General features: G+C 43.9%; 1 protein-coding gene and 1 non-coding gene across 2 annotated transcripts; both read right to left on the bottom strand.

The window, feature by feature from the left end:
• Window positions 1–19,042: 19,042 nt before the first annotated feature.
• On the bottom strand, window positions 19,043–22,388 carry CCL26 (C-C motif chemokine ligand 26). Its single transcript, XM_030872026.2, has 3 exons — window positions 22,234–22,388; window positions 22,030–22,144; window positions 19,043–19,262 (listed from the first exon to the last, which is right to left on the bottom strand). The coding sequence occupies exons 1-3, from the start codon at window positions 22,304–22,306 to the stop codon at window positions 19,166–19,168; spliced, it is 285 nt and encodes a 94-aa protein (XP_030727886.1). The 5' UTR covers window positions 22,307–22,388; the 3' UTR covers window positions 19,043–19,165.
• A 317-nt stretch (window positions 22,389–22,705) lies between these two features.
• On the bottom strand, window positions 22,706–22,777 carry TRNAR-UCG (transfer RNA arginine (anticodon UCG)). Its single transcript has one exon. It is a non-coding gene; the product is annotated as a tRNA-Arg (tRNA).
• Window positions 22,778–23,203: the final 426 nt, after the last annotated feature.

The raw sequence follows: 23,203 nt of genomic DNA, 5'->3' as shown, positions 1-23,203 counted from the left end.
ATGAGAGAGGAGACAGGTGGAAGACACTTAGGTTGTGTCCAGAGAGGGGCAGGATTGGGAGAGGATTTCTGCAGAGAAGGTGAGGTTCCCCATCTGGAAGTGAGATTCTAAAGTGGGACCGGGTATCACCTCCGGGAAAGGAGGCGACAAAGAACTGGGGGTGAGAGTTGATGGGGCCATTCACACTGGACGTGAGATAGAGCAAAATCAGAAGAAAAATTCCCTGAAGGGAGAAATCTGTGACTAGGGGTGTGGCAGGATAATACTGAGTTGGCCAAAAATTTGTTCAGGTTTTTCCATTAGATGTTACGGAAAACCCGAACGAACTTCTTGGTCAACCCCATATTTTTGCAGTACGTCACTGAGGTCCCCCCTCACCACGCTTCCCACAGTATATTCCCTTGCCCCTTACCCAGTGGCATTTACTGCCTCAGGGGAAGAGAGATACAGCAGAAAAGCAGAAAGAAATGCTTTGGGGTTACAGAAGCCTAGAGCTTGAGTTTCCAAAGCCTGGAAGGGCACAGTTATGCCATAAACAGTAGATAGGAAAGAACGGAGGAAAGATCAGGCTTTCGCATCCTCAAACCAGAGAAGTCAGAATGTCTCCCATGAACCCAAGAGCTGTGGGCAGTGGCCCAGGGAGCCGGCATGGATTTGTGGGGACCGTGCTCTGAGGGCACAGAGGACACAAGGATGTCTCGGGGGTGTCAGTGTGGACAGATGTTGACAACCAAGGACCTGATGGCCCCCCCACACACAATTCCTTAGCACTATAAGAGCCCCATGGAGAAAGGCACCATGAGACCCTGAACTGCTGGAGATGGGCTCTGCCCTCTGGAAGGCCAGGAGCTCAAAGGAGAACTACAGCTCGCTTACGAAAAAACAGGTACATTTCATCGGACCGTGAATTTTGCAATCTGGATGACTAATACATGTAGACTAGGGAAGGACTTCTTTCTGATACAGTGTTTGGACCAAACTTCCATCCTTATTTGCCCAGGGTTCCATTTTACAATACCCATCAGTTTTCTTGATTATGGAGAAACAGAGCCTTTCTTGAGTAACACTTTTTTCTCTGTAGTTTCTAATGGTCTCCAACCAATAAAAAGGGCTGCTGAGGTCATTTTCAGGAAGAACTGAAGGAGCCAGCCAGACTCCAGCAGTAGTGAGTAAGAGAGAGTGGAGGGCTTCTATAGGCGGCAGTAAGCAGGGCCATGGTGGGTGGCAAGGCACATGGAAAATAGGGCCAAGGGTGATCCCAAGTTCTCAGTTACACTCTGGGATGAAGCAAGTTCCCCTACAAAACCACTTCCTTGAAAGACTCTTTTGTCCTTTCCAGGACCACGTCTCTGTGCTCCTGACCATACGGCAGGGCCTGTCTGGAAGCCTTTGCCCCCACCCATCTCTCCATCATTTAGCAGCAATGGGCTGTTATGGGCTAAAGGCGTCCACCCAAATTCATGTGTTGAAGTCCAAACCCTCAGTTCCTTAGAATGTAACTGTTTTTGGAGATAAGGGTCTTTAGAGAGGTAATTAAATTAAATGAGGTCATTGGGGTGGGCCTTAATCCAATGACAGTTGTCCTTATAAGAAGAGGTGATTAGGACACCGAAACATACACAGAGGGAAGGCCATGTGAGGACACAAGGAGGAGGTGACCACCTACAAGCCAAGGAGAGAGGTGTCAAAAGGAACCAACTTGCCGACACCTCGATCTTTTAGCCTCCAGAACTGTGAGAACATAAATTTGTGTTGTTTAAGCCACCAGGTCTGTGGCACTTTGTGATGGCAGCCTGAGTAGACTAACACACCTGCTACTCAGAACACTTAACCCTCTCCTTCTAATGTGGGGATATAACCTCCTTTCCAGGGACTTACATACCCGTAAAAATACGTTCAGTTGAGAAACTCAGGAGAACAGAACTTCGCTTGTGTTTTCATCTTGCCCCTTATCCTGTGGCTCCAATCCCATTTCTCATTCATTCAGCTAGTGTCCATGGCTGACTTTGTGCAGGAGGACGACACAGGCAGAGAGACAGACGTGGTCCTTGCCTGCATGGAACTTGCAGTCTGGTGGCAAGGCATTGTCAGCCTGACAAATAATACAGGGCCATAGACACACAAATGCCACAGATTCTAAAGCAATATGAATCACTTGAAATAGAACGGTATAGAGAAGAGAGCATGAGCTTTGGAGTTAGACATATCTGGGTTTTCATTTTCCTTTCTTGTCTGTTCTTTTTTTCAATTAAATATTTAATGACCACTTGCTATCCCTGTCCACAGATGTAGGGATGACCACAGAAGATACTATCTTTCCCCTTAAGAAGCACATAATCAGAAACTGTTCTTAGGATCTGATATATAATTTACATTTGTGTCAGTTTGCATTCATCAAGAAACACTGGCTCAGTGTCTCTACATGCTGGTCTAGAGTGCATACAAATATGAATGGGAAAAGTTACTCTATCATAGAGCTTTAGTAGAAAGAAAGAAGGAAAGAAAGAGAGAGAGAAAGAAAGAAAGAAAGAAAGGAAGGAAGGAAGGAAAGAAGGAGGAAAGGAGGGAGGGAGAGAGGGAGAAGGAAGGAATGAAGGTAGGAAAGAAAGAAAAGAAAGAGAAAGAATAAAAGAAAGAAAGAAAGAAAGGAAGGAAGGAAGGAAGGAGGAAAGGAGGGAGGGAGAGGGAGAAGGAAGGAATGAAAGAAGGAAAGAAAGAAAAGAAAGAGAAAGAATAAAAGAAAGAAAGAAATAAAGAAAGAAAGAAAAAGGAAGGAAGGAAGGAAGGAAGAAAGAAGGAAAGAAAGAGGGAGGGAAGAAGAAGAAAGAAGGAAAGAGTTAATAATTCTGGCTCATTCAAACACACGGGAATTTATAGGAAGACTATCTGGCAGGACTAGTTACATAATTTGGAGAGGCCAGTGCCAAATGAAAACGCAGGGTCCCTTTTTCAAAAAGTATCAAGAATTTCTAGGTAACAACAGCAGAGCATTGAACCAAGTAAGGGACCCTTCCAAGTGCAAAGCCTTGTAAAACTGCACACACAGGTCATAGGCCCATGAAGCAAAGCCAGCCCTGCTATGCAGGCGGGGCAGGCAGGAGAATAAGGCTTGCAAAGGGGAAAACCATGACAGCTACAAAGGACTCATCAGGGATTTCAAGTTATGTTCACAAAATCTTCAATCCACACTTTAAGGGGTGGAGCCTAATTCTCCTTCTCTTGAATGTGGGCTGGACATAGTGATTGGCTCCTAATGAATAGAACAAAGCAGAAGTGACAGAGTGTGAATTTGGGGACTGGGTGGTGAAAGGCCCTGCACCTCACTGGGGGGAAGCCAGCTGCCATGACATGAGGACACTCAAATGGCCCAGGGAGAGGCCCACAAGGCAAGGAACTAAGGACTTCTGCCAATAGCCACATGTGTGAATGAATCCCCTTGGGAACCCATCCTGCAGCTGCAATCGCGCTTTCAGATGACTGCAGCCCCTGGGGGCACGTTGGATGAAACCATGGGAAACAGTAAGTTGGAAAGCTAAGCTAATTAACCATAAGCTAATCTACTCCTGAATTCCCAACTGTGAGATAATGAATATTAACTGTTTCTGTCACTACTTTTTGGGGCAATTTGTTACACAGCAGTAGACAACCAACACAGCGCAGAAGCTGGAGCTACATGATAGGTCTTATGGTAGACCTTTCTGGTGGATCCATCCCTTCCTTCTTCAGCCTTCAAGCACTTGCTCAAGATTCAAAACCTTGGGAGAGAGTATCTGAGCTTAGGTCAGGCTGAGCAGGACAGTTAGAGAAAGGATGTCACAGGTGTCCCTTTGACAGTTTTCTGTCTTAATGGGTAGGTACTTTGGGTTTACCCCACCTCTGAGGTTGTCTTTATTGGGAGAGGGGTGCTGTTGGGAAGAGAAAAGGGCCCAGGTACAACAGATGTCTGCTAGTTCTACTTAGGGAACCCAGATCAGATTCTTTTTTTTTTTGCCACACCTGGTGGCTTGCAGGATCTTAGTTCCCCAATCAGGGATCGAACCCAGGCCCCCTGTGGTGGAAGCTTGGAGTCGTAACCACTGGACCTCCAGGGAATTCCCAAATCCAGATTCTTAACACACGAAAGAGGACTCACAATAAAAGTGGCCAATGAGCATCAAGGGAGAGTCCTTGCTTTCATGATGGCTGTGGGATGGGATGTTTTGTCCTCTCTTAAAGGAGTTTCGGGCATCTGTAGCAGACGAGGAAGGAGATGTTGGGCCTGGAACCTTCCCAATGTCCATGCACCAGGTGGCTGGTCATTTCTTCCTTTGACAGTGAGCCTGTGCAGCTGGGGAAGCACAGATTTTGGGGTCAGCCGACCTGAGGCCAAGTGCCAGACCCACTTGCTAACTATGTACTCATCACTTAACCTCTTTGACCCTCAACTTCCTCATCTGTAAAATAAGTATTTAACTAATTCTTACCATAGTAAAACTCTTAGATCCAAGGAAATAATGCTGGAATTATCTTTCGGGTTTTTTTCCTTTAAAATTTTTTATTTTTATCAAAGTTGTAATGTTTAGAGTTTTAAAATATCAAATAGTAGTTCTCTAAGGCTAGTAAACCAAAGAATCAGCCTCCTCCCCTCCCCTCCTTCTCTCCCCTCCCCTTCATGATGGTTGTGGGATGGGAGGTTCTGTCCTCTCTTAAAGGAGTTTCAGGCAACTGTAGCAGACAAGGAAGGAGATGTTGGGTCTGGAACCTTCCCTTGGGACCACCCATCCCAGGTCAGCTAATTCCTAGAGATGGCAACTTCCCTGGGAGTGTACCTTTCATATGCAAACCCCGTACCCCAGGGTTCACACCTTAACCCACTCCTTTATGGAGTGCTCATTCCAGGCCCCTACCCACCTGCCCTAATCTCCCCTGGGCCAGGTACCAGACAACTAGGGACGGCCCTACCATACCCCAGAGCCCGCTGAAATTATCCAAAGGAGCCAATCCTAAACCTATTGACCCTCCTCGCCCATTAAAACCACAACAAAGGCTCTTGCCATTTTCCTTTCTCCCTCTGCCTTCTGATGGGATCTGTGAGTTTAACAAACTACTTTTTCAATGACAGTCGTCTCCCGATCTGTCAGTCTTGCCATACCTGAGTAATAATAAAATCTGCGTTTTAAAACATTGACGATTCTAGCTTCCTGGCTCACTGTCACTCTCATCAGCATTACTCCGTCTCGATTCCCGGTGATTTCCATTTGCACGCAAATCATCCTCCCGCACCCCCGGTTCTCAGTTCCTTGTCCTGCACCCAATCCCAGCCACCCATTCCCAAGTTCATACCCTTGACTTCATAGATATCAATCACTCGATTTTGTGCTTTCCACTCACTGACCACCACCTCTTATCCTTCCACCTTCCTCCTCTAGAACCTGACTCCAGTTCTGTGGGGTCTGCCATCCTTTGAGGCTACCACCTCTTCACTGCCCCCGCTGCCACAGTCCCCCATTCCTCTCTTAGCAATGAAACCGAGCAGGACACTGTGGGGCTCCTGGGCACAAAAGGCTTTCTGTGTCCCCTGTTTCTTGTGTGTAGGAAATAGACTTCATTCAGCTTCCACGACCTTCCCTGAGTTCCAAAGGGCAGGTTCTAAGCCGGGAAGGGAGGCGATGCAGAGACAAGGTAGCAGAAGTCAAGATACAATAGTGCAGCCTTGGGGCAGGTCCTGGTTCCCCCTCAAGGGATACACATAACAATATCTTTGAGCTCTTAAGCAGAACTAAAGCCCCCAACCAATGGAAGACGTTAACTGCTAGGTGAAGAATTCTTCACTCCAGAGAGAAGGTCACAGTTCACCCACCACCAGCTGATGCCAGATGATCTCTGGATTGAAGGAATGCGGGCCCTGCAGACACACCGATCCTTATCAACAACCCTGCCCCTGGGTTATAAGACTTCTCACACACACACACCCCACCCCCATCCCCAGGTTGCCACACACAGTTTTGCAGGCATTAGCCTACTGTGGCCCCCTTTGCCTGGTACAGCAATAAAGCTATTCTTTTCTGCTTCACCCCAAACTGTCTCTCAGATTCAGTTTCGTACCAGTGCACAGTAAGAGCCAAGGTCTTGACAATAAGCCACAAGACCCTACATGCTTTGTCCCCTATTATCTCTCTGATGTCACCTGCTAATCTTCTTCACTTCACTCACTTCTCTTTCATTATACTATCTCATCTAACAAAGCCAGGCACACTTCTACCTCAGGCCCTTTGCACTGGCTATTGCCCATCCCTGGAACATTCTTCTTTCAGATACCTGCAGAGCTCATGCTCTCACCTCCTTCAAGTCTTTGCTCAGATGTCACCTTCTCATTGAGGCTTTTGCTGAGCACCTCCCCACCACTTCTATTCTTTCAGAGCTCTTTCCTTCCAATGCACTACCTAGTTTACTTATTTATTATGTTTATTGCTTATCATATAGCTCCCCTCCCCCCACAAATGTGAATGCAGAGATTTTTCTCTTTCACAGCTGTATCCTCAGCCTCTAGAAGAGTGCTTTGCATATAATACATGCTCAATAAACATTTAATGAATGAACAGAATTTTAGCCCCTGAGATCATCTTGTCCGACTTTCTCATTGTAACAATAATAAAGACAACAGAAGACCCAGCTGCAGCAACTGACATAGTTAATCACCGACCACAGACCCGGCCCTGCACTCTCAGCTTTTAATGCATTACCTCATTTAGACCTCAGGGCGACCCCTTGAGCTTAGTGTCACTACAGTCTCCACTTTCCTGGTAAGGAAACCGGGGTTAATGGAGAGTTCAGGTTCAGGAACTTATCTTAGATCCGCAAAGTGATAAGCAATGGTGCTGGGCCCCAGCCAGGCAGCCTAAGTCCAAGCCTGAACTTCCAGCCACCGGCTCTGCTGCCTGCAACGTGCAGATCACGTGCAGAACGTCCCGGAATGAGAAAACTGCTTCACAAGGAGGAGGAATTATTATGTAGGACGCTGGGAACCGCTTGGTGCAGACATCCTTAGTCAAGCTCCTTGAATTTGCTGGGGTTCCTGGTTGGGGGGAGGGGTGGGGAGTGGACGGGCAGGCCGGTGGGTGAGTGGTGCCTCTCTGCCCGCACCGTCTCCACTCTAATGCACTTGGTGGAGCCTGACAGCCCCAGGAGAGCCTTAATGGACCTGCAGAGTCACAACTTCAGCTGAAACAGTGGATAATAATGGAGGAGGCAAGGTCATTAAGGACCAGAGCTGGGAGGTAGAGGAAAGAAGAACTGTGATTGGCTTCTAAGGATCCAACCCCACTCTGGCCGATCCTTGGCTCCTATCTCTCCATCCACAGTTTCTCTCTTCTCTGTTTCAGGGTCCCAGTGTCTACCAAGGCCCCAATCCATCTGTATGCCTGGGTTTCTCACCTGCCAGGAGTCCACCTCACCTGATTGCTTATCCCCCAGCCTCCACCCCACCTGAGACTGCATTGGAATTTGGGCGTGGCACTGGGACAGCATTCCTTGAAGGGCAGGAGTAAGTTTATGTAGTAAAGGCTTCCCTGTGATTCTATGATGCTACTCCCTCTCTGCCGTGTCTGCTGAGAGCCACTGCTGTGGAGTTCTGGTTTTTTTATTCCTTCCTTCCTTCCTACAATACATTGGTATTAAGTATTTAATGTGTGTCAGGCATTAGCCCAGGCACTATATCAAAGATGTATTAGATAATTGGGCAGCTACATGTAAAAGAATGAAATTAGAACACTCCCTAACACCATACCCAAAAATAAGCTCAAAATGGATTAAAGACCTAAATGTAAGGCCAGACACCATCAAATCTTAGAGGAAAGCACAGGCAGAACACTCCGTGACATAAATCACAGCAAGATCGTTTCTGACCCACCTCCTAGAGAAATGGAAATAAAAACAAAAATAAACAAATGGGACCTAATGAAACTTCAAAGCTTTTGCACAGCAAAGGAAACCATAAACAAGATGAAAAGACAACCCTCAGAATGGAAGAAAATATTTGCAAATGAAGCAACTGACAAAGGATTAATCTCCAAAATTTACAAGCAGCTCATGCAGCTCAGTATCAAAATAACAAACAACCCAATCCAAAAATGGACAGAAGACCTAAATAGACATTTCTCCAAAGAAGACATACAGATTGCCAACAGACCATGAAAGAATGCTCAACATCATTAATCATTAGAGAAATGCAAATCAAAACTACAATGAGATATCATCTCACACCGGTCAGAATGGCCATCATCAAAAAATCTAGAAACAGTAAATGCTGGAGAGGGTGTGGAAAAAGCGGAACCCTCTTGCACTGTTGGTGGGAATGTAAATTGATACAGCCACTATGGAGAACAGCATGGAAGTTCCTTAAAAAACTAAAAATAGAACTACCATATGACCCAGCAATCCCACTACTGGGCATATACCCTGAGAAAACCATAATTCAAAAAGACTCATGTACCACAATGTTCATTGTAGCTCTATTTACAGTAGCCAGGACGTGGAAGAAACCTAAGTGTCCATCAACAGATGAATGGATAAAGAAGATGTGGCACATATATACAATGGAATATTACTCAGCCATAAAAAGGAACAAAACTGGGTTATTTGTAGTGAGGTGGATGGACCTAGAGACTGTCATACAGAGTGAAGTAAGTCAGAAAGAGAAAAACAAATACTGTATGATAACACATATATATGGAATCTAAAAAAAAAAAAAGGTAATGAAGAACCTAGGTGCAGAATGGGAATAAAGACGCAGACCTACTAGAGAATGGACTTGAGGACGTGGGGAGGGGGAAGGGTAAACTGGGACAAAGTGAGAGTGGTAGTGTATATATGGACATATAAACACTACCAAATGTAAAATAGATAGCTAGTGGGAAGCAGCCACATAGCACAGGGAGATCAGCTCTGTGTTTTGTGACCACCTAGAGGGGTGGGATAGGGAGGGTGCAAGGGAGATGCAAGAGGGAGGGGATATGGGGATATATGCATACATATAGCTGATTCACTTTGTTATACAGTGGAAACTAACACACCATTGTAAAGCAATTATACTCCAATAAAGATGTTAAAGAAAAAGATGTATTAGATAGTTCATAGTAGTAGCATAACAGAAGCAGACAATTTTAGAATAGAATCAAAGCATGTGAGCCTTGAAGAGGATCCAGGTGGGAACAGTGGCCCTCGGCATTTCTCACATGGACTCTGTAGCAGTCTCCCCACCATTTTTTTCTAAATAAATTTATTTATTTATTTTTGGCTGCATTGGGTCTTCATTGCTGCGCGTGGGCTTTCTCTAGTTGTGGAGAGCAGGGGCTACTCTTCCTTGTGGTGCATGGGCTTCTCCTTGCAGTGGCTTCTCTTGTTGCGGAGCATGGGCTCTAGGCGCACGGGCTTCAGTAGTTTGGCATGAGGGCTCAGTAGTTGTGGCTCGCGGGTTCTCGAGCGCAGTCTCAGTAGTTGCGGCACACGAGCTTGCTTGCTCTGCGGCATGTGGGATCTTCCTGGACCAGGGCTCAAACCTGTGTCCCCTGCATTGGCAGGCGGATTCTTAACCACTGCACCACCAGGGAAGTCCCCTCCCCACCATTTTTAAAAAACTATTTTTCATTGTGGTAAAATATACATAACATAAAATGTATCATTTTAACCATTTTTAAGGGTACAATTCAGGGGCATTAAGTAACTTCACAATGTCATGTGACCACCACCACTATCTATTTCCAGAACTTTTCCATCAAGCCAAACAGAAACTCTGAACCATTAAATAATAACTCACTACTCCTCCCTCCTGGTCCTCAGTAACCTCTCTTCTACTTTCCATCTCTATGAATTTGCCTCTTCTAGGTACCTTATATAAGTCAATCATACAATATTTATCCTTTTCTGTCTGGCTTCTTTCATTTGGCATAATGCTTCTCCATGTTGTGGCATGTATCAGCATGTGTCCCTTTTAAGGCTGAATAATATTCTATTGCATGTATATTCCACATTTTGGGTATCCATTCAGTGGTGATGGGCATCTGGGTCATTCCCACCTTTTGGCTATTGTGAATGATATTGTTATGAACACGGGTGCATTCCTGCTTTTGATCGTGTACCCAGCCTGTTCTCCATACAAATGTCAGACACGATTTCCTAAAATACAGATTTGATCATTTACTCTCCTACTTAAAATCCGCAAAATGCTCCCTGTTGTTCACACAGTCGAGTCCAGAGCTGCCCTGGGTGTTTGGGTCTTTTCACAATTCCAGCCTACGCTTTCTGCTCCCCTGCAACCTGCCACTGTGGTGCTCTGTGTGTTCTCCAAACACACCCTGCCCTTCCCAGCTCCCGATGTTTCTGCATGTGCTCTTCCCTGCTTGCCAAGACGCAGCGTAAACACCAGTCTTCTTCAATCCTGTTAGTGAATGAACCCTACCTTCTGCCATGTCCTGGCTCTGAGGATAGACAGAAGGTATAGGAATTCCCACCTCTGCCACTTGTTTAGCTGGTGACTTTGGGCAAGTTTCTTAACCTCTCTGAACCTCTTTTCTCATCTCTAAAGTATATTATTGAAAGATAATTTTCAGAAAAAGGCAAAATCGTGGCTTCATACAGGTATAAAAATGAACACACGGTAAAGATTTTATTTTACTCATAATAAGGGAACCAGGCAGATGTTATGACTGGTTCAAAAGAGAATCTGAGAAACAGACACCTTTACAGATCAAGAATATTGAAATGAATATGCAAATAGAGGCAAACTGGTTTTTCCACAAAGAGAGAGTGTGCTTAATTGAACTTCTGTCAGATGGAACAGAATTCACGTGTCTATCAGTTACCTGAAACTTACAGAGTTGTAGAAGAGTTCCCATAGAATCAGAATCTGATAGAGCGGATGTTATGCTATAGATACTGCATTGCTCTCCCTATTTGACTTTAGTACCCACCAATATTTTCTTTCTTTCTTTCTGGGCACAAGGAAGACAACTTCCAGGCCCCCTTATGGTTGACTGAGGTCTTGTAGGGGGATCTGTACCGTGAATGGACAGGTGTCACTATGGGCCACAACATTTAGCTGCTGGTTCAGAGTTCATTTTATCCTGTCGTTGCAATCACAAAAGCGTAGTCAAGATGGAACCTCAGTTGGCCTGGATCCCTGAGTGACCATGTGAGCAAAGCTTCTTGCCCACCCATGTTAGAATGGAACATGTATGAGTGGGACATAAACTGAGATTTGGGCTTATTTGTTCTGGAGCATAACTTAATTTGTCCCGACTGATCTCAGAGGAAGTTGTGACCAAGCCCTTTATGCAGGGCTTAGCATATAGAAGCTACCCAGTCACTGTTCTTACCTTCCTCAACATTCTACTGTAGCACTTATTACATTGCAACATAATAATATATTACTGTGTCTATCTTTTTTGCTAGAACATGATTGCCACAGGCTAGGGAGCATAATTTGTTGGCCTCCATATTCTCAAATAGCACCTGGTCATCCAGTGGTTCGTAATAAATATTTACTGATTGCATAAGTCAAGTATCTGTTGAATTCAAGCTCTGCCACTTGAGCTAGTTATAAATTTGGGGAGCCTTAGATTTTCTTATCTCTAAATTAGAGGGAAAAATTTCCTAACAGAGTTGTAAAGAATGAAAAACAATCATGAGGATGTGGGAACATGTTATCAGTTTTAAAATTACATGCAAATGAGAGGGATTATTATAAATTTAAAACCTAAATTATAAATTAAAGGTCCCCAAAGATGGAGTGACTGAGCTGAAACCAGGACTAACTCAGTCCTGAGCTGAAACTCAGGAGTAACTCTAAAACTTGAGATTTTGAGACTTAAAAGTTCAGAGTTGAAGGGACCCTGAGAGGCCTTCTGGAAGTCTCTTTGGGGGCATCAACCATAGGGGTCTCCAGGGTCCTACTTGAGTATGCTCCTTTTTTGACCAAATGGAACTGGGGATTGAGTGACTCACTGCTGATGTCAGGGGCTCAGCAGGGAGGGGCAAGTGTCTCATGAGATTCCCAGCAGCCTGGGATGAGTTTGAGAGTCCCTGGAGAGCCAGTAACCATGGGACAGGGCAAGGACACCAGCCCCTGGCAGTCACTCTGGGAGTGTATGCTACCCATGTAGCCCAGGATTTCCCTCAGGGGACCAAGAGGTTTGTTTGTTCCCTAATTAGTAAAGAGTAAAGGAGGAGTTTTCTGATGTTCTGGTCTGAGAGCCAAGATTTTCGATTTTGTAGCTGACCAGCGGGGTCTTCTTGCAGCATGAGGAAGTACACAAAACCACAGGATATGAATCTGGAGAAACTGGTGATAGCCTGCGTTCCACCACTCCCAGAAGTGTGACCTCAACCCCAGTACTTCATGTTTCTACCTCTGCTTCCTTGAAAATGGGAATCCTTGTCTTCCTCACCTCACAGGATTGAGGAATACTCTAGACGTGTTTTTTAAATGATAAGGCGATAGGTATATCAACGTTAGCTATTTTGACAGCTCTTATCGCATGGCACTGTACAAATTTCACTGTAAATATTTGTTGGCATGTCAGTTCTCCGTTAGATCATGAAGTCCTAGGAAACAGGGAAAGTCTTTGCCACTTTTACATGTCACCCCTCCCCCACCTCAGGGCCCCCAGCACCTAGCAGGGTGTCTAGCACAGAGCCTGTGAAAGTGGCTGAGAAGAAGAAAGGACTGAATGGGAAGAACCAGGTGCAGTATGGACAAAGCTGTTCATTTCTACAATTGCCTCTCCCTTACCAAACCCTGCCCATCTTTCTGGACCCAGCCCCAGTCTCCTTCGCGAAACCTTGCAGAGCTAGATCTGCACATGGTGATCTCTCTTTTAGCATCTATTCCAACCTTCTGATTTTACGAATGAAGAAACTGAGGCCCAAGGAGATTGTGTCTCCACTCAAGCTCCCACGGGTCCCGTATCTTGTAGGGGATCTTAATTGTTTTGTGTGCATTTCCTTCCCACTCTCCCTAGACCCCCAATCCCTGAACTGTACCCTCTGAAGACTGAGCCAAGTCTTCCTTTTCTCATATCCTTTGCCTTCCTCCTCCAGTGCCTGTGTGTGACCCTGGATCTCAGGTAGATCCTCAGTAAAGACTCATAGAATGGACTTCTGTGCAAATTGGCCCCTTGGCAGGGAAGAGGTAACAAGAGTCTTGGAAAGATGGTAAGTGACTGTTGCCATCTGCTGGTAGCTGTGTGGAACTACAGACAAAAGTCTTGCAGGCTTGCATGTCTTGCCCTCTTCCTGTGTATAAACCACTGTTACTGGAGCCTAGGCAAAGTGTGTCTGGCAACGTTCGCGGCATAGTCCACAAATGTTTGCTGAGTCCTTCACTTCTGCATAGATATTTACACTTAACTCCTGACCTCCAAGAGCCTACAGTCCGGTAGAGAGCTAGGAACATCAGTAAATATGTCACCATTGAAAGATACACTCATATTCTGAGCCATAAAACAAACCTCAGATCAAAAAGAATTGAAATCATACAGAGTGTGTTCTCTGACCACACTGGAAGAAAACTAGAAACTAATAACAGAAGGATAACAAACACTTGGAACAAATACTTGGATACTAAACAACAGACTTAAAATAATCCATGGTCCAAAGAGGAAGTCTCAAGGGAAATTTTAAAAATATATTGAGTGAAACTACAACATATTAAAATGTGTGAGACACAGCTAAAGCAGAGCTAAGAGGAAAACTTATAGCACTAAATGCTGACATTAGGAAAAAGAAACAGTCTCAGATCAATCACCTAAGCTACTACCTTAAGATATTAGAAAAATAAAGGAATAAACCCAAAGCAAACAAAAGGGAAGAAATTATAAGAAGTAGAAATCAATGAAGATTGAAAACAGAAAAACAATAGAGAAAATAAAAGAAACCAAAAGCTGATTCTTTGAAAAGGTCAATGCAGTTGACAAAACTCTAGCAAGAATGACAAAGAAAAAAAGAGAGAAAATGCAAATTACAAAATTCAGGGATGACATGCAGGAAACCACTATAGACCCTGCAGACTTCAAAAGGTTAATAAAAGAACACTTGGAACATCTACGTGTAGAACATCCACACGTACGAATTTGACAAAGATGAAATGAACCAGTTCCTCAAAAAATACAAACTATCACATCTAAACAACAGTATGAAATAGATAATTTGAATAGCCCTGCAACTATTAAGGAAATTGAGTTTGTAATTTAAAACTCCTAAAAAAGAAATCTCCAGGCCCAGATGTTTTCATTGGAGAATTTTGCCAAGCATTTAAAGAGGAATAAATGTCAATTCTACACAATCTCTCATAGAAAGTAGAAATGGAAGAAGCACTTCCCAATTAATTTTATCTAGAACTACTCTAATACCAAAACCAAACAGACAGTACCGAGAGAGAGAGGGGACTACAGATCAATATCTCTCGTGACTATAGACACAGAAATCCTTAACAAAATCTTTCAAATAGAATTCAGCAATATATACACCATAACAAGTGAGGTTTCTTTCAGGGATGCAAGACTGGCTCAATATTTGAAAATCAATCAACGTAATCCATCATATTAACAGACTAAAAGAGAAAAATCACATAATCTTGTTAATCCAAAAAAGCATTTGACAAAACTGAACACTCATTCATGATAAAAACTCTCAAAAATAGGCATAGTGGGGAACTTTCTCAATTATGAGCAAAAAAAAAAAAAAAACCTAAACAACTAGAACTAACATCATCCTTAACGGTGAAAGATTGCTTTCTCCCTGAGATTGGGAACAAAGCAAGGATGTCTACTCTCACCACTCTTATTCAACAAAGTACTTGAAGTTCTAGCTAATGCAAGAAGTCAAGAAAAGGAAATAAAATGCATACAGATCAAAAAGAAGGAAATAAAACTGCCCCTGTCTGCAGCTGACACAACTGTCTGCTTAGAAGTTCTAATATCTAATAAGGTTCCAGTATTTAGAATATATAAATACCTCTTACAACTCAACAATGAAAAGACAGAGTCAAAGGATTTGAATAGACATTTCTCCAAAGATGTACAAAGGGCCAATAAGCACATGAAAAGATGCTCAACATCATTAGTCATAAGGGACATACAAATCAAAACCACAATGAGATACCAATTTCCATTTACTAGGATGGCTAACATCAAAAGGACAGACAAGGGTTGGCAAGGATATGGAGAAATTAGAATCCTCATACATTGATGGTGGGAATGTAAATTGATGCAGCTGCTGTGGAAAGCAGTTCTACAGTTTCTCAAAAAGTTAAACATAGAGTTACCACATACCCAACAGTTTCATCTGTACACGTATACCCAAGAGAAATGAAAATATGTGTTCATAAAAATTTGTACACCATCATTCATAATAGCCAAAAAAGTGGAAACAGACCAAATGTCCTTCAACTAATGAATGGATAAACAAAATGTGGTATATCCATGCAATGGAATATTATTCAGCCATAAAAAGGAACAAAATACTGATATATGCTACAACAGGAATGAAACTTGAAAAGATTATGCCAAGTGAAAGAAGCCAGATGCAAAAGGCCACAAATTGTATGATCCCATTTATATGAAATGTTCAGAATAGGAAAATCTATAGAGACAGAAGTAGATTAGTGGCTGCCAGGGCTGGGGGTGGGGGTGGGGGAAGAGGTTGCCAGGGCTGTTAGGGAGTGAATACTAACAATTATGGGGTTTCTTTAGGGAAGTGATGAAAATATTCTGGAATTAGTAGTGATGATGGTTGCAGTACTTTGTGACTATACTGAAAATCACTGAATTGTACACTTCTAAATGGTGAATTTTATGGTGTGTAAATTAATCTCAAAAAATTTTTTTAAATTGATTGTATTTATGAAACAGATGAGACAGAACATAGAGCCCAGATATAGCTCCACACAAGAACTGAAGGGCAAAAGCAATTCAATGGGGGAAGAAGAGTCTTTTCATTAAACGGTGCTGGAGCAATTGAGTTGGTAGGTAGGTAGGTACGTAAATCAATCAACCAACCAACCAACCAGTCAACCTTGACCTAAACCTCACACCTATATAAAAACTAACACCCAATCCACCCTAGGTTCAAATGTAAATGTAAAACTATAAAACTTTAAGGAGAAAACATAGAAAAAAAATGTTTGGGACCTAGGGCTTGGTGATGAGTTCTTTGGGATGACACCAAAATCATTCTCCATAAAAGGAGAAAATCAATAAATTAGACTTCATCAAAATTAAATCTTTGAGGCTTACCTGGCAGTACAGCGGTTAAGACTCCCCAATTCCACTGCAGGGGGCACGAGTTTGGTCCCTGGTCGGGGATCCTGCATGCTGCGCCATGTGGCCAAAAAAAAAAAAAATTAAATCTTTAACTCTGTGAAAGACGCTGTTAAGAAGAAGAAAAGACAGCAAACCATGTATCTGACAAAGGACTCATATCTGGAATCTATCTGATAAAGGACTCATATCAAAATTCAACAGTGCTATTTACAATAGCCAGGTCATGGAAACAACCTAAATGCCCATTGACAGATGAATGGATAAAGAAGATGTGGTACATATATACAATGGAATATTACTCAGCCATAAAAAGGAATGAAATTGGGTCATTTGTAGAGACGTGGATGGATTTAGAGAGTGTCATACAGAGTGAAGGAAGTCAGAGAAAAACAAATATCGTATATTAATGCATATGTGTGGAACCTAGAAAAATGGTACAGGTGAACCGGTCTGCAGGGCAGAAATAGAGACACAGATGTAGAGAACAAATGTATGGACACCAAGGGAGGAAAGTGGCAGGGGTGGTGGTGGTGGGATGAATTGGGAGATTGGGATTGACATGTATACACTAATATGTATAAAATAGATAACTAACAAGAACCTGCTGTATAAAAAATAAATAAATAAAATAAAATTTAAAAACCTCAACAGTGAAAACAAGCACTCTAATTAGAAAGTAGAGAAAAAACACAAGAAACTTTTCACCAAAGAGGATATATGGATGGCAAATAAGCACATGAAAAGACATTGCATAGTGATAGCCATTCAGGAAGTGAAAATTAAGACCACAATGAGAGTTTGAAATGGAGCAGGGTCCCATGGTCCTTGCCTCCCCATGTCCTCAGCCTGCCTTTTGTCTGTGGAAAAACTTTAGCCAAAGAATAAGTTTAATCAGAGAAATGAGAAAATGCAGAAACAAAGGAAAACAGTCAAAGGAGACCAAATAATAATAGTTTAGTCACTAAGCATAGTCAAGGACCTTTAGTTCCTCCCCACAGGCTACAGATAATATTCTGAGCCATATCCTGTAAGCTGTCTTATAGATACTGAAACCCACACCAGGTGGAAGAAGTTAACTATGTGATGACCAGACTGTAGCCATGACGGTAAGCTGCCACAAACAGTTCCGAGAACTGGCCTCAAGGAAATGGGAAAAAACCAACCCTGGAACTGAAGACTAACTGTACTTAAAACAATCAAGATGGTGCTGGGCAGACCCCTTCATGATTAATTTCAAGATGACCGTCAGAGCTGACTGTGCTGTTTCTGCACGTAGCCCCCTCCCTCTGCCTATAAAAGCTCTTGCTCCCTGATTGTCAGTGGGGGGAGTCGGCCTTTGGACAGGCATCCGCCCTCCCCCACCCCCGTTGCCAGCATCCAAAATAAAGCAAACTTTCCTTTCCACAAACTTGGCCTCTTTATTGGCTTTTGAGCGATGAGCAGCCGGACCCCACTTTCGGTTACAATATCACTACACACCTATTAGAACAGCTAAAATGAAAAACAAGTGATAATAGCAAATGCTAGCCCAGATGCACAGAAAACTGGTGGAAACATACATTACTCGTGGAAAGGTCAAATGACACAGTGACCCTGGAAAATAGCTTGGCAGTTTCTTTAAAAAAAAACCGAAACATACATTTAATTTATGACCCCCAGCAATTAATTGCATGCCTGGGCGTTGATCTCAGAGAAATGAAAACCTATGTCCACTCGAAAACATCTGTGTGCGTGACTGTTCTTCTTAGCTTTATTTGTAATAGCCCCAAAATGAAAACCTACAGGAGGGTAGTGGTTCAATAAACTGCAGTGTGGCACTCCATGGAATACTAGTTAACAGTAAAAAAGAATAAACTATTGAAACCCACAACAACTTGGATGTATCTCAAGAGCATTGTGTGAAGTTAAAAAAAAAAACAATCTCAAAAGGTCACGTATGATATGATCTGATTGTTTATATAACCTTCTCGAAATGACAAAATTATGGAGAAGAATAGATTAGTGGTTGCTAAGGGTTAAGGATGGTGGGGGAGGGGAGATGTGACCGAAGAGAGAGAACACTGGTGAGATATTTGTGCTGACGGAAAAGATCTGTATCTTGGTTGTAATGATGCCTACACTAATCTACGCGCGATAAAGTAACAGAACGATACAGACACTTTATACCAATGTCGATTTCCTAGGTGTGGTATTGTACTGTAATTATGTAAGATGTGACTATTGGGGAAAACTGGGTAAAAGGTACCCCTGACTTCCTTGTATTGTTTTTGCAACTTCTGGTGAAGCTATAATTATTTTTTTTAAAGTTCTTTAGGCTATATAGACATAGGCATTTTAGGATTGGTAGGTAGACAATATTCATGCTTATTAATTAATGCCTTATGAGAAAACACTGCCCAATATGGTTGCATTTCATATACCCCGCACCAACAGGCTGTGAGGCTATGAGGTGTTGCACAGAGTTTAATTTCCCATACAACATAAACTTATCTCTCTAAATAATGTTAAGACATTTCATGGGCATTTTGCCAAAATATATTAACATTGTCCCTGCTTTTTTTGCCCAAACAAAAACATAAGGCAGAATTCAATACCAGAGTCAGTTCAGGGATTGGAGACTTGCCAGGCCGTCAGCTGCAAATATCGACTGCTTTATTTTCTTTGAAGAAAACTCAGTTTTTATTGAATTAGAATGTTTATTGAGCAAATGAAATCTTTATTAAAAAAAAAAAAAAGGCTGGTGAGAAATATCCTGTCCTCCCCACCAGACCCATGCAGCCTTCTGTTGGAGAAATTCTTCAGGCTCCACCAAGGGGGGCAAAGCCAAGAACAGAGCAGGATCCAGGCATTTTGGACTGAGAATTCGGCGGTCACGGTTGTTGCCGGGCTCTTAGTAAAGACATGTATTTTCGCACCCATGCTTCCTTCGGTGTTGCACAGAGTTTCTGGCCTCTTTTGGTGGTGAATCTATGGAAAAGAGATGCTGACAGTCAATGCTAAAAACTTTTGTCTCCCGGAAAGGGAGGGGCAGCCCCCCCCAATCTTCTTGCTCGCTTTGCTGTACCCCTGTCACACTGTCCCTGCTCCCTCTTCTGGCCCTTGACCTCCCTCTTCTCTGCTATCCTGTTTTCCACTGGAAACCACACTTCCTGGCCCACCTTCACCAGGAAAGATGTAACAACAGCTCTGGTCTGAAGCAGGTAATCTGCACCGTGCCTCTTAACTCTTTCGTTTTTTTTTTTTTTCTTTCGTTTTAATATAACAGTTTTGTTGGGATATAAGTCACTAATTTGCCCACTTAAAGTGTATAATCATAATTCATTGGTTTTAGTATATCAATAGATGATGCAACCGTCACCATGATCAATTTTATAACATCTGTATTGCCCCGCAAAGGAACCTCTTGTGTATTGTGCCACTCAATTCTTAATCACATTATCATGGGTTGTTAGCCACGGCTGCTTATGTGGATACGATTCCTGCCTTCCTTACCACACTGTGAGCTCATTAAGACTGGGGGTTGTGGTTGATGTCCCTGAATGGCTTCCAGCCTTTACTCCCTGAGAGTACTCGGAAGTGACAAGAGCCTAGGTCAGGGGGTGCTCTAACCTGGAGCAGGGGAGAAGAGCCAAAAGGATGGGGAAATAAGAGAGAGGAAGGGCTCTGTGGGTGTTTGAACATCCATGTGACATTGCTCCCATTGAGAGATGGGAGTCCCCTCCCCTTGAATTTAGGCCAGTCTTAAGGACTGGTTGACTAATAGAGAATGGCAAAAGTGATGCTATGTGATTTGGTAGCTAAGTCATAGAAGGTTGTAGAACTTCTGCCTGGTTCACTGAGCACTTACACAGGAGCTGTGGACTTCCTCATAAGGAGTCCTACCACCCCAGCTCACCATAGTATGAGGAAGCCCAAACTAGCCCAACAGAGAGACCACACAGAGGGGCCCTGGAGGGAGATGCCTCCAGCCCCCTGAGCTGTTCCAGCTCCAGCACCATCTGTCTGCAACCACACAAGAGACGCCTTTCCAGAACCTTGCAGCCAAGCCTTTCTGGAATTCCAGACCCATGGAAACCGCGAGAGATAAGAAGATGACCATTGTTGGATCAAGCCACTAAGCTTTGGGTGGTTGGTTATGCAGCAACAGTTGACTGAGATAGGCCCCTCATCTTCCTTCTACAAATGAGGAAACTTGACTTGCCCAAGGTCACACAGCTTATAAAATGAAAGAGCCACTGCTTTGAGCTCAGCTCAGGGCTCTTTGCCAGCTGTTGGTTAAGTGTTGGTGTCTTTAAAACTCCAGAAAGCCAATCAAGACACAAAGGAAAAGACCCAGGACATCCTGAGCCCTGGAGCATCCCCCTCCATATCTAGGCACTTGAGTGCTTCTTTCCCATCCTTAAATGTCTCAAAATGATAACATTCAGCTTTGTCCCTGGAGCCCGTTTTCCCTTTCCGCACCGTTCTCTCATGCTCAGGAACCCAAGGTCCACTGATTGCGTATTTGCACTTAAAGATCGCTTCCAGTTGCTGAATGTTTACTGTGTGCAGGCTCAGCGCTAAATTCTTTGCATATGTTAACCTCATTTAGTCCTGCCAGGGAGCCTTCCAGGTGTGTGTCATCTCTCCTGCTACCGATGAGCTTGGCATGACATGCCTCCTGTCTACCTGTCTGCCTAGTCAGTAACATGTTCATCCTTCTCCCCTCCACCATGCTCCTGCCTGCCCCCTTCACCTGGGCCACTCCCGCTTAGCCTTGGGGGGTCTCAGTGTAAATGTCACTCCCTCCAGGAGACCCTCCCAACACTAAGTTAGGTCCTCCTGTGACTATGATGAAGGGTGGCCGAATATGCCGCCCCCAAATATGCCACTTTGATGTGAGGATTATTTTGAACGAAAGACACTAAAAAAAACCCCAATGAAACAGAACAAAACAAAAAAACCCCAGCAGGGGGCAAGAAGAGCGTTCTGACCTCCCCTTTTTCCCTGAAAGCAGGAGATGAAACTCCCATGTGAAAAATGTCCTCCTTGTACCAGGAGGAAAGAAATATTCTTAACACCAGAGATAGAGTCAAGGCCAAGTGAACTCTGTAAAAACAGACCTTGTTAAGATAACTCTTATCAGTCGTTAGCTTTCCCCTCGCCCATATATTTTAATTACTTCTCCACAGTTCCTTCCTTGTTCAAAAGCACGCAGGTTTTATATAAAAAGCATGTAGCTTTTGCCACTTCTTTGGGTCTTCATTTTCCTGTGGGGCTCCTGTGTGCATGTAAAAAGCTATATGTTTTCCTCTTGTTAATGTCTTATGTCGATTTAATTCTAAAGCCCAGCTGGAGCCCCTAAGAGGGTAGAGAGAAAGTTTTGCCTGCGCTACAATATGCTCCCTCCTGCTCTCTCTCCCGCTGTCTTTTTCAAGCACTCATCACAATCTTGATTATTTTGTGCAAATGTCTTTTAATGCCCTCTTTCTTATGCTAGATATAAGGTCTGTAAGGGCTGTTTATTCTTTTATACCCAGCACTTAGCACAGTGCCTGGCAGGCGCCCAGCTCATGGTCTGCAAGCCAGGAAACCAAGCTCAGGGTTACGCTTCTTAAGGCCTGAGATAAGGTGATAACCCAAGTCACTGGGTTCCCATCTTGAGGCTCATCCTGGCACTGTGGGGGTCTTCCCAGAATCCATCCAACAGCATGAATGGTAAGGGACCCTAAAAACCCAAAGGAGAAATACTCACATCACAGCCTGCTGGGAGCAGCTGTTCCTGGTGAATTCATAGTTACTCACCCACCTCCAGGGAGGGATCTTGTGGGTGTATTGAAAGCAGCAGAACTTAGCCACATCACTGCCACCTAAATAAACAGGGAGAGAAAGGAGCTTGGAGATGTCCCTTTGCTTCCATCCCTAGTCAGCCTGGGAAGGGAGTTGGACAGCGCCGTACGTGCAGCAGCTCCAAGATGGACACTCAGGATAAAAACCAGGAAAAGAGGGAAAGCCGTGGGGAAGTTCTTCATGGTGCTACAAGCTGGGTCCTTCACAGCCTTCTTCCTAATTCCTCCTGTCTCAGCAGTACCCTCTTTTATGGGGCTGAGTGGTCCCTGAAGATAATTCCAGAGAATTTTACCGTAAAGCACAAAAGCAGCTCTTTTGTACTACAGAGGGGAAGCAACCTGACACCCGTGAAAAGGAGATTGGAAAGTGAGGAGGTGTCATGGGGCGGGAAGGGGAGGAGTCAGCACACCCTTGAGAGTCTCCCAGCCAGTGCGATGGTCTGAGGCAATGCTTGATTGTTTGAAAAGCAAAAGCAGAGGAAATAAGAATTCCAGAGAATTGACCTTAGTTATTCCAGATAGATTCCTGGCTCTTGCCCAGAGTTTTTTCTGTTTTTCGCCGCATGGCATGTAGGATGCTAGTTCCCTGACGAGGGATCGAACCTGTGCCCCCGCATTCGAAGCACGGAGTCCTAACCACTGGACCACCAGGGAAGTCCCCTTTCTTGGTTTTCTAAACATTGTTTATCTCTTGTTGAGGTATGGACAGTCTCAGGACAGGAGCATAGAGCAGCCTGACCACACAATGGATGTTCAGGAATGAAGCTCCTGGGGAGGAGCTTCAAGATGGCAGAAGAGTAAGACGTGGAGGTCACCTTCCTCCCCACAAATACATCAGAAATACATCTACACGTGGAAAAACTCCTACAGAACACCTACTGAACGCTGGCAGAACACCTCAGACCTCCCAAAAGGCAAGAACCCCCCCCCCCCACGTACCTGGGTAGGGCAAAAGAAAAAAGAATAAACAGACACAAAAGGATAGGGACGGGACCTGCACCAGTGGGAGGGAGCTGTGAAGGAGGAAAGGTTTCCACACACTAGGAAGCCCCTTCGCGGGCGGAGACTGCGGGAGGCGGA

Source organism: Globicephala melas, chromosome 15, assembly GCF_963455315.2.
Source record: "Globicephala melas chromosome 15, mGloMel1.2, whole genome shotgun sequence".
Taxonomy (NCBI): domain Eukaryota; kingdom Metazoa; phylum Chordata; class Mammalia; order Artiodactyla; family Delphinidae; genus Globicephala; species Globicephala melas.
Note: the sequence above shows the minus strand (reverse complement) of the source record. Positions and strands in the feature narration are given on the sequence as shown.

What these genes read in the sequence shown, in the direction of transcription:
- CCL26 (XM_030872026.2), bottom strand. Translation starts at nt 22,306, where the DNA reads ATGAAGAACTTCCCCACGGCTTTCCCTCTTTTCCTGGTTTTTATCCTG. An exon ending in CCATCTTGGAGCTGCTGCAC is followed by an intron (nt 22,145 to 22,233) that starts GTACGGCGCTGT and finishes CTGTTTATTTAG; the next exon opens with GTGGCAGTGATGTGGCTAAG. An exon ending in TGCTCCCAGCAGGCTGTGAT is followed by an intron (nt 19,263 to 22,029) that starts GTGAGTATTTCT and finishes TCTTTTCCATAG; the next exon opens with ATTCACCACCAAAAGAGGCC.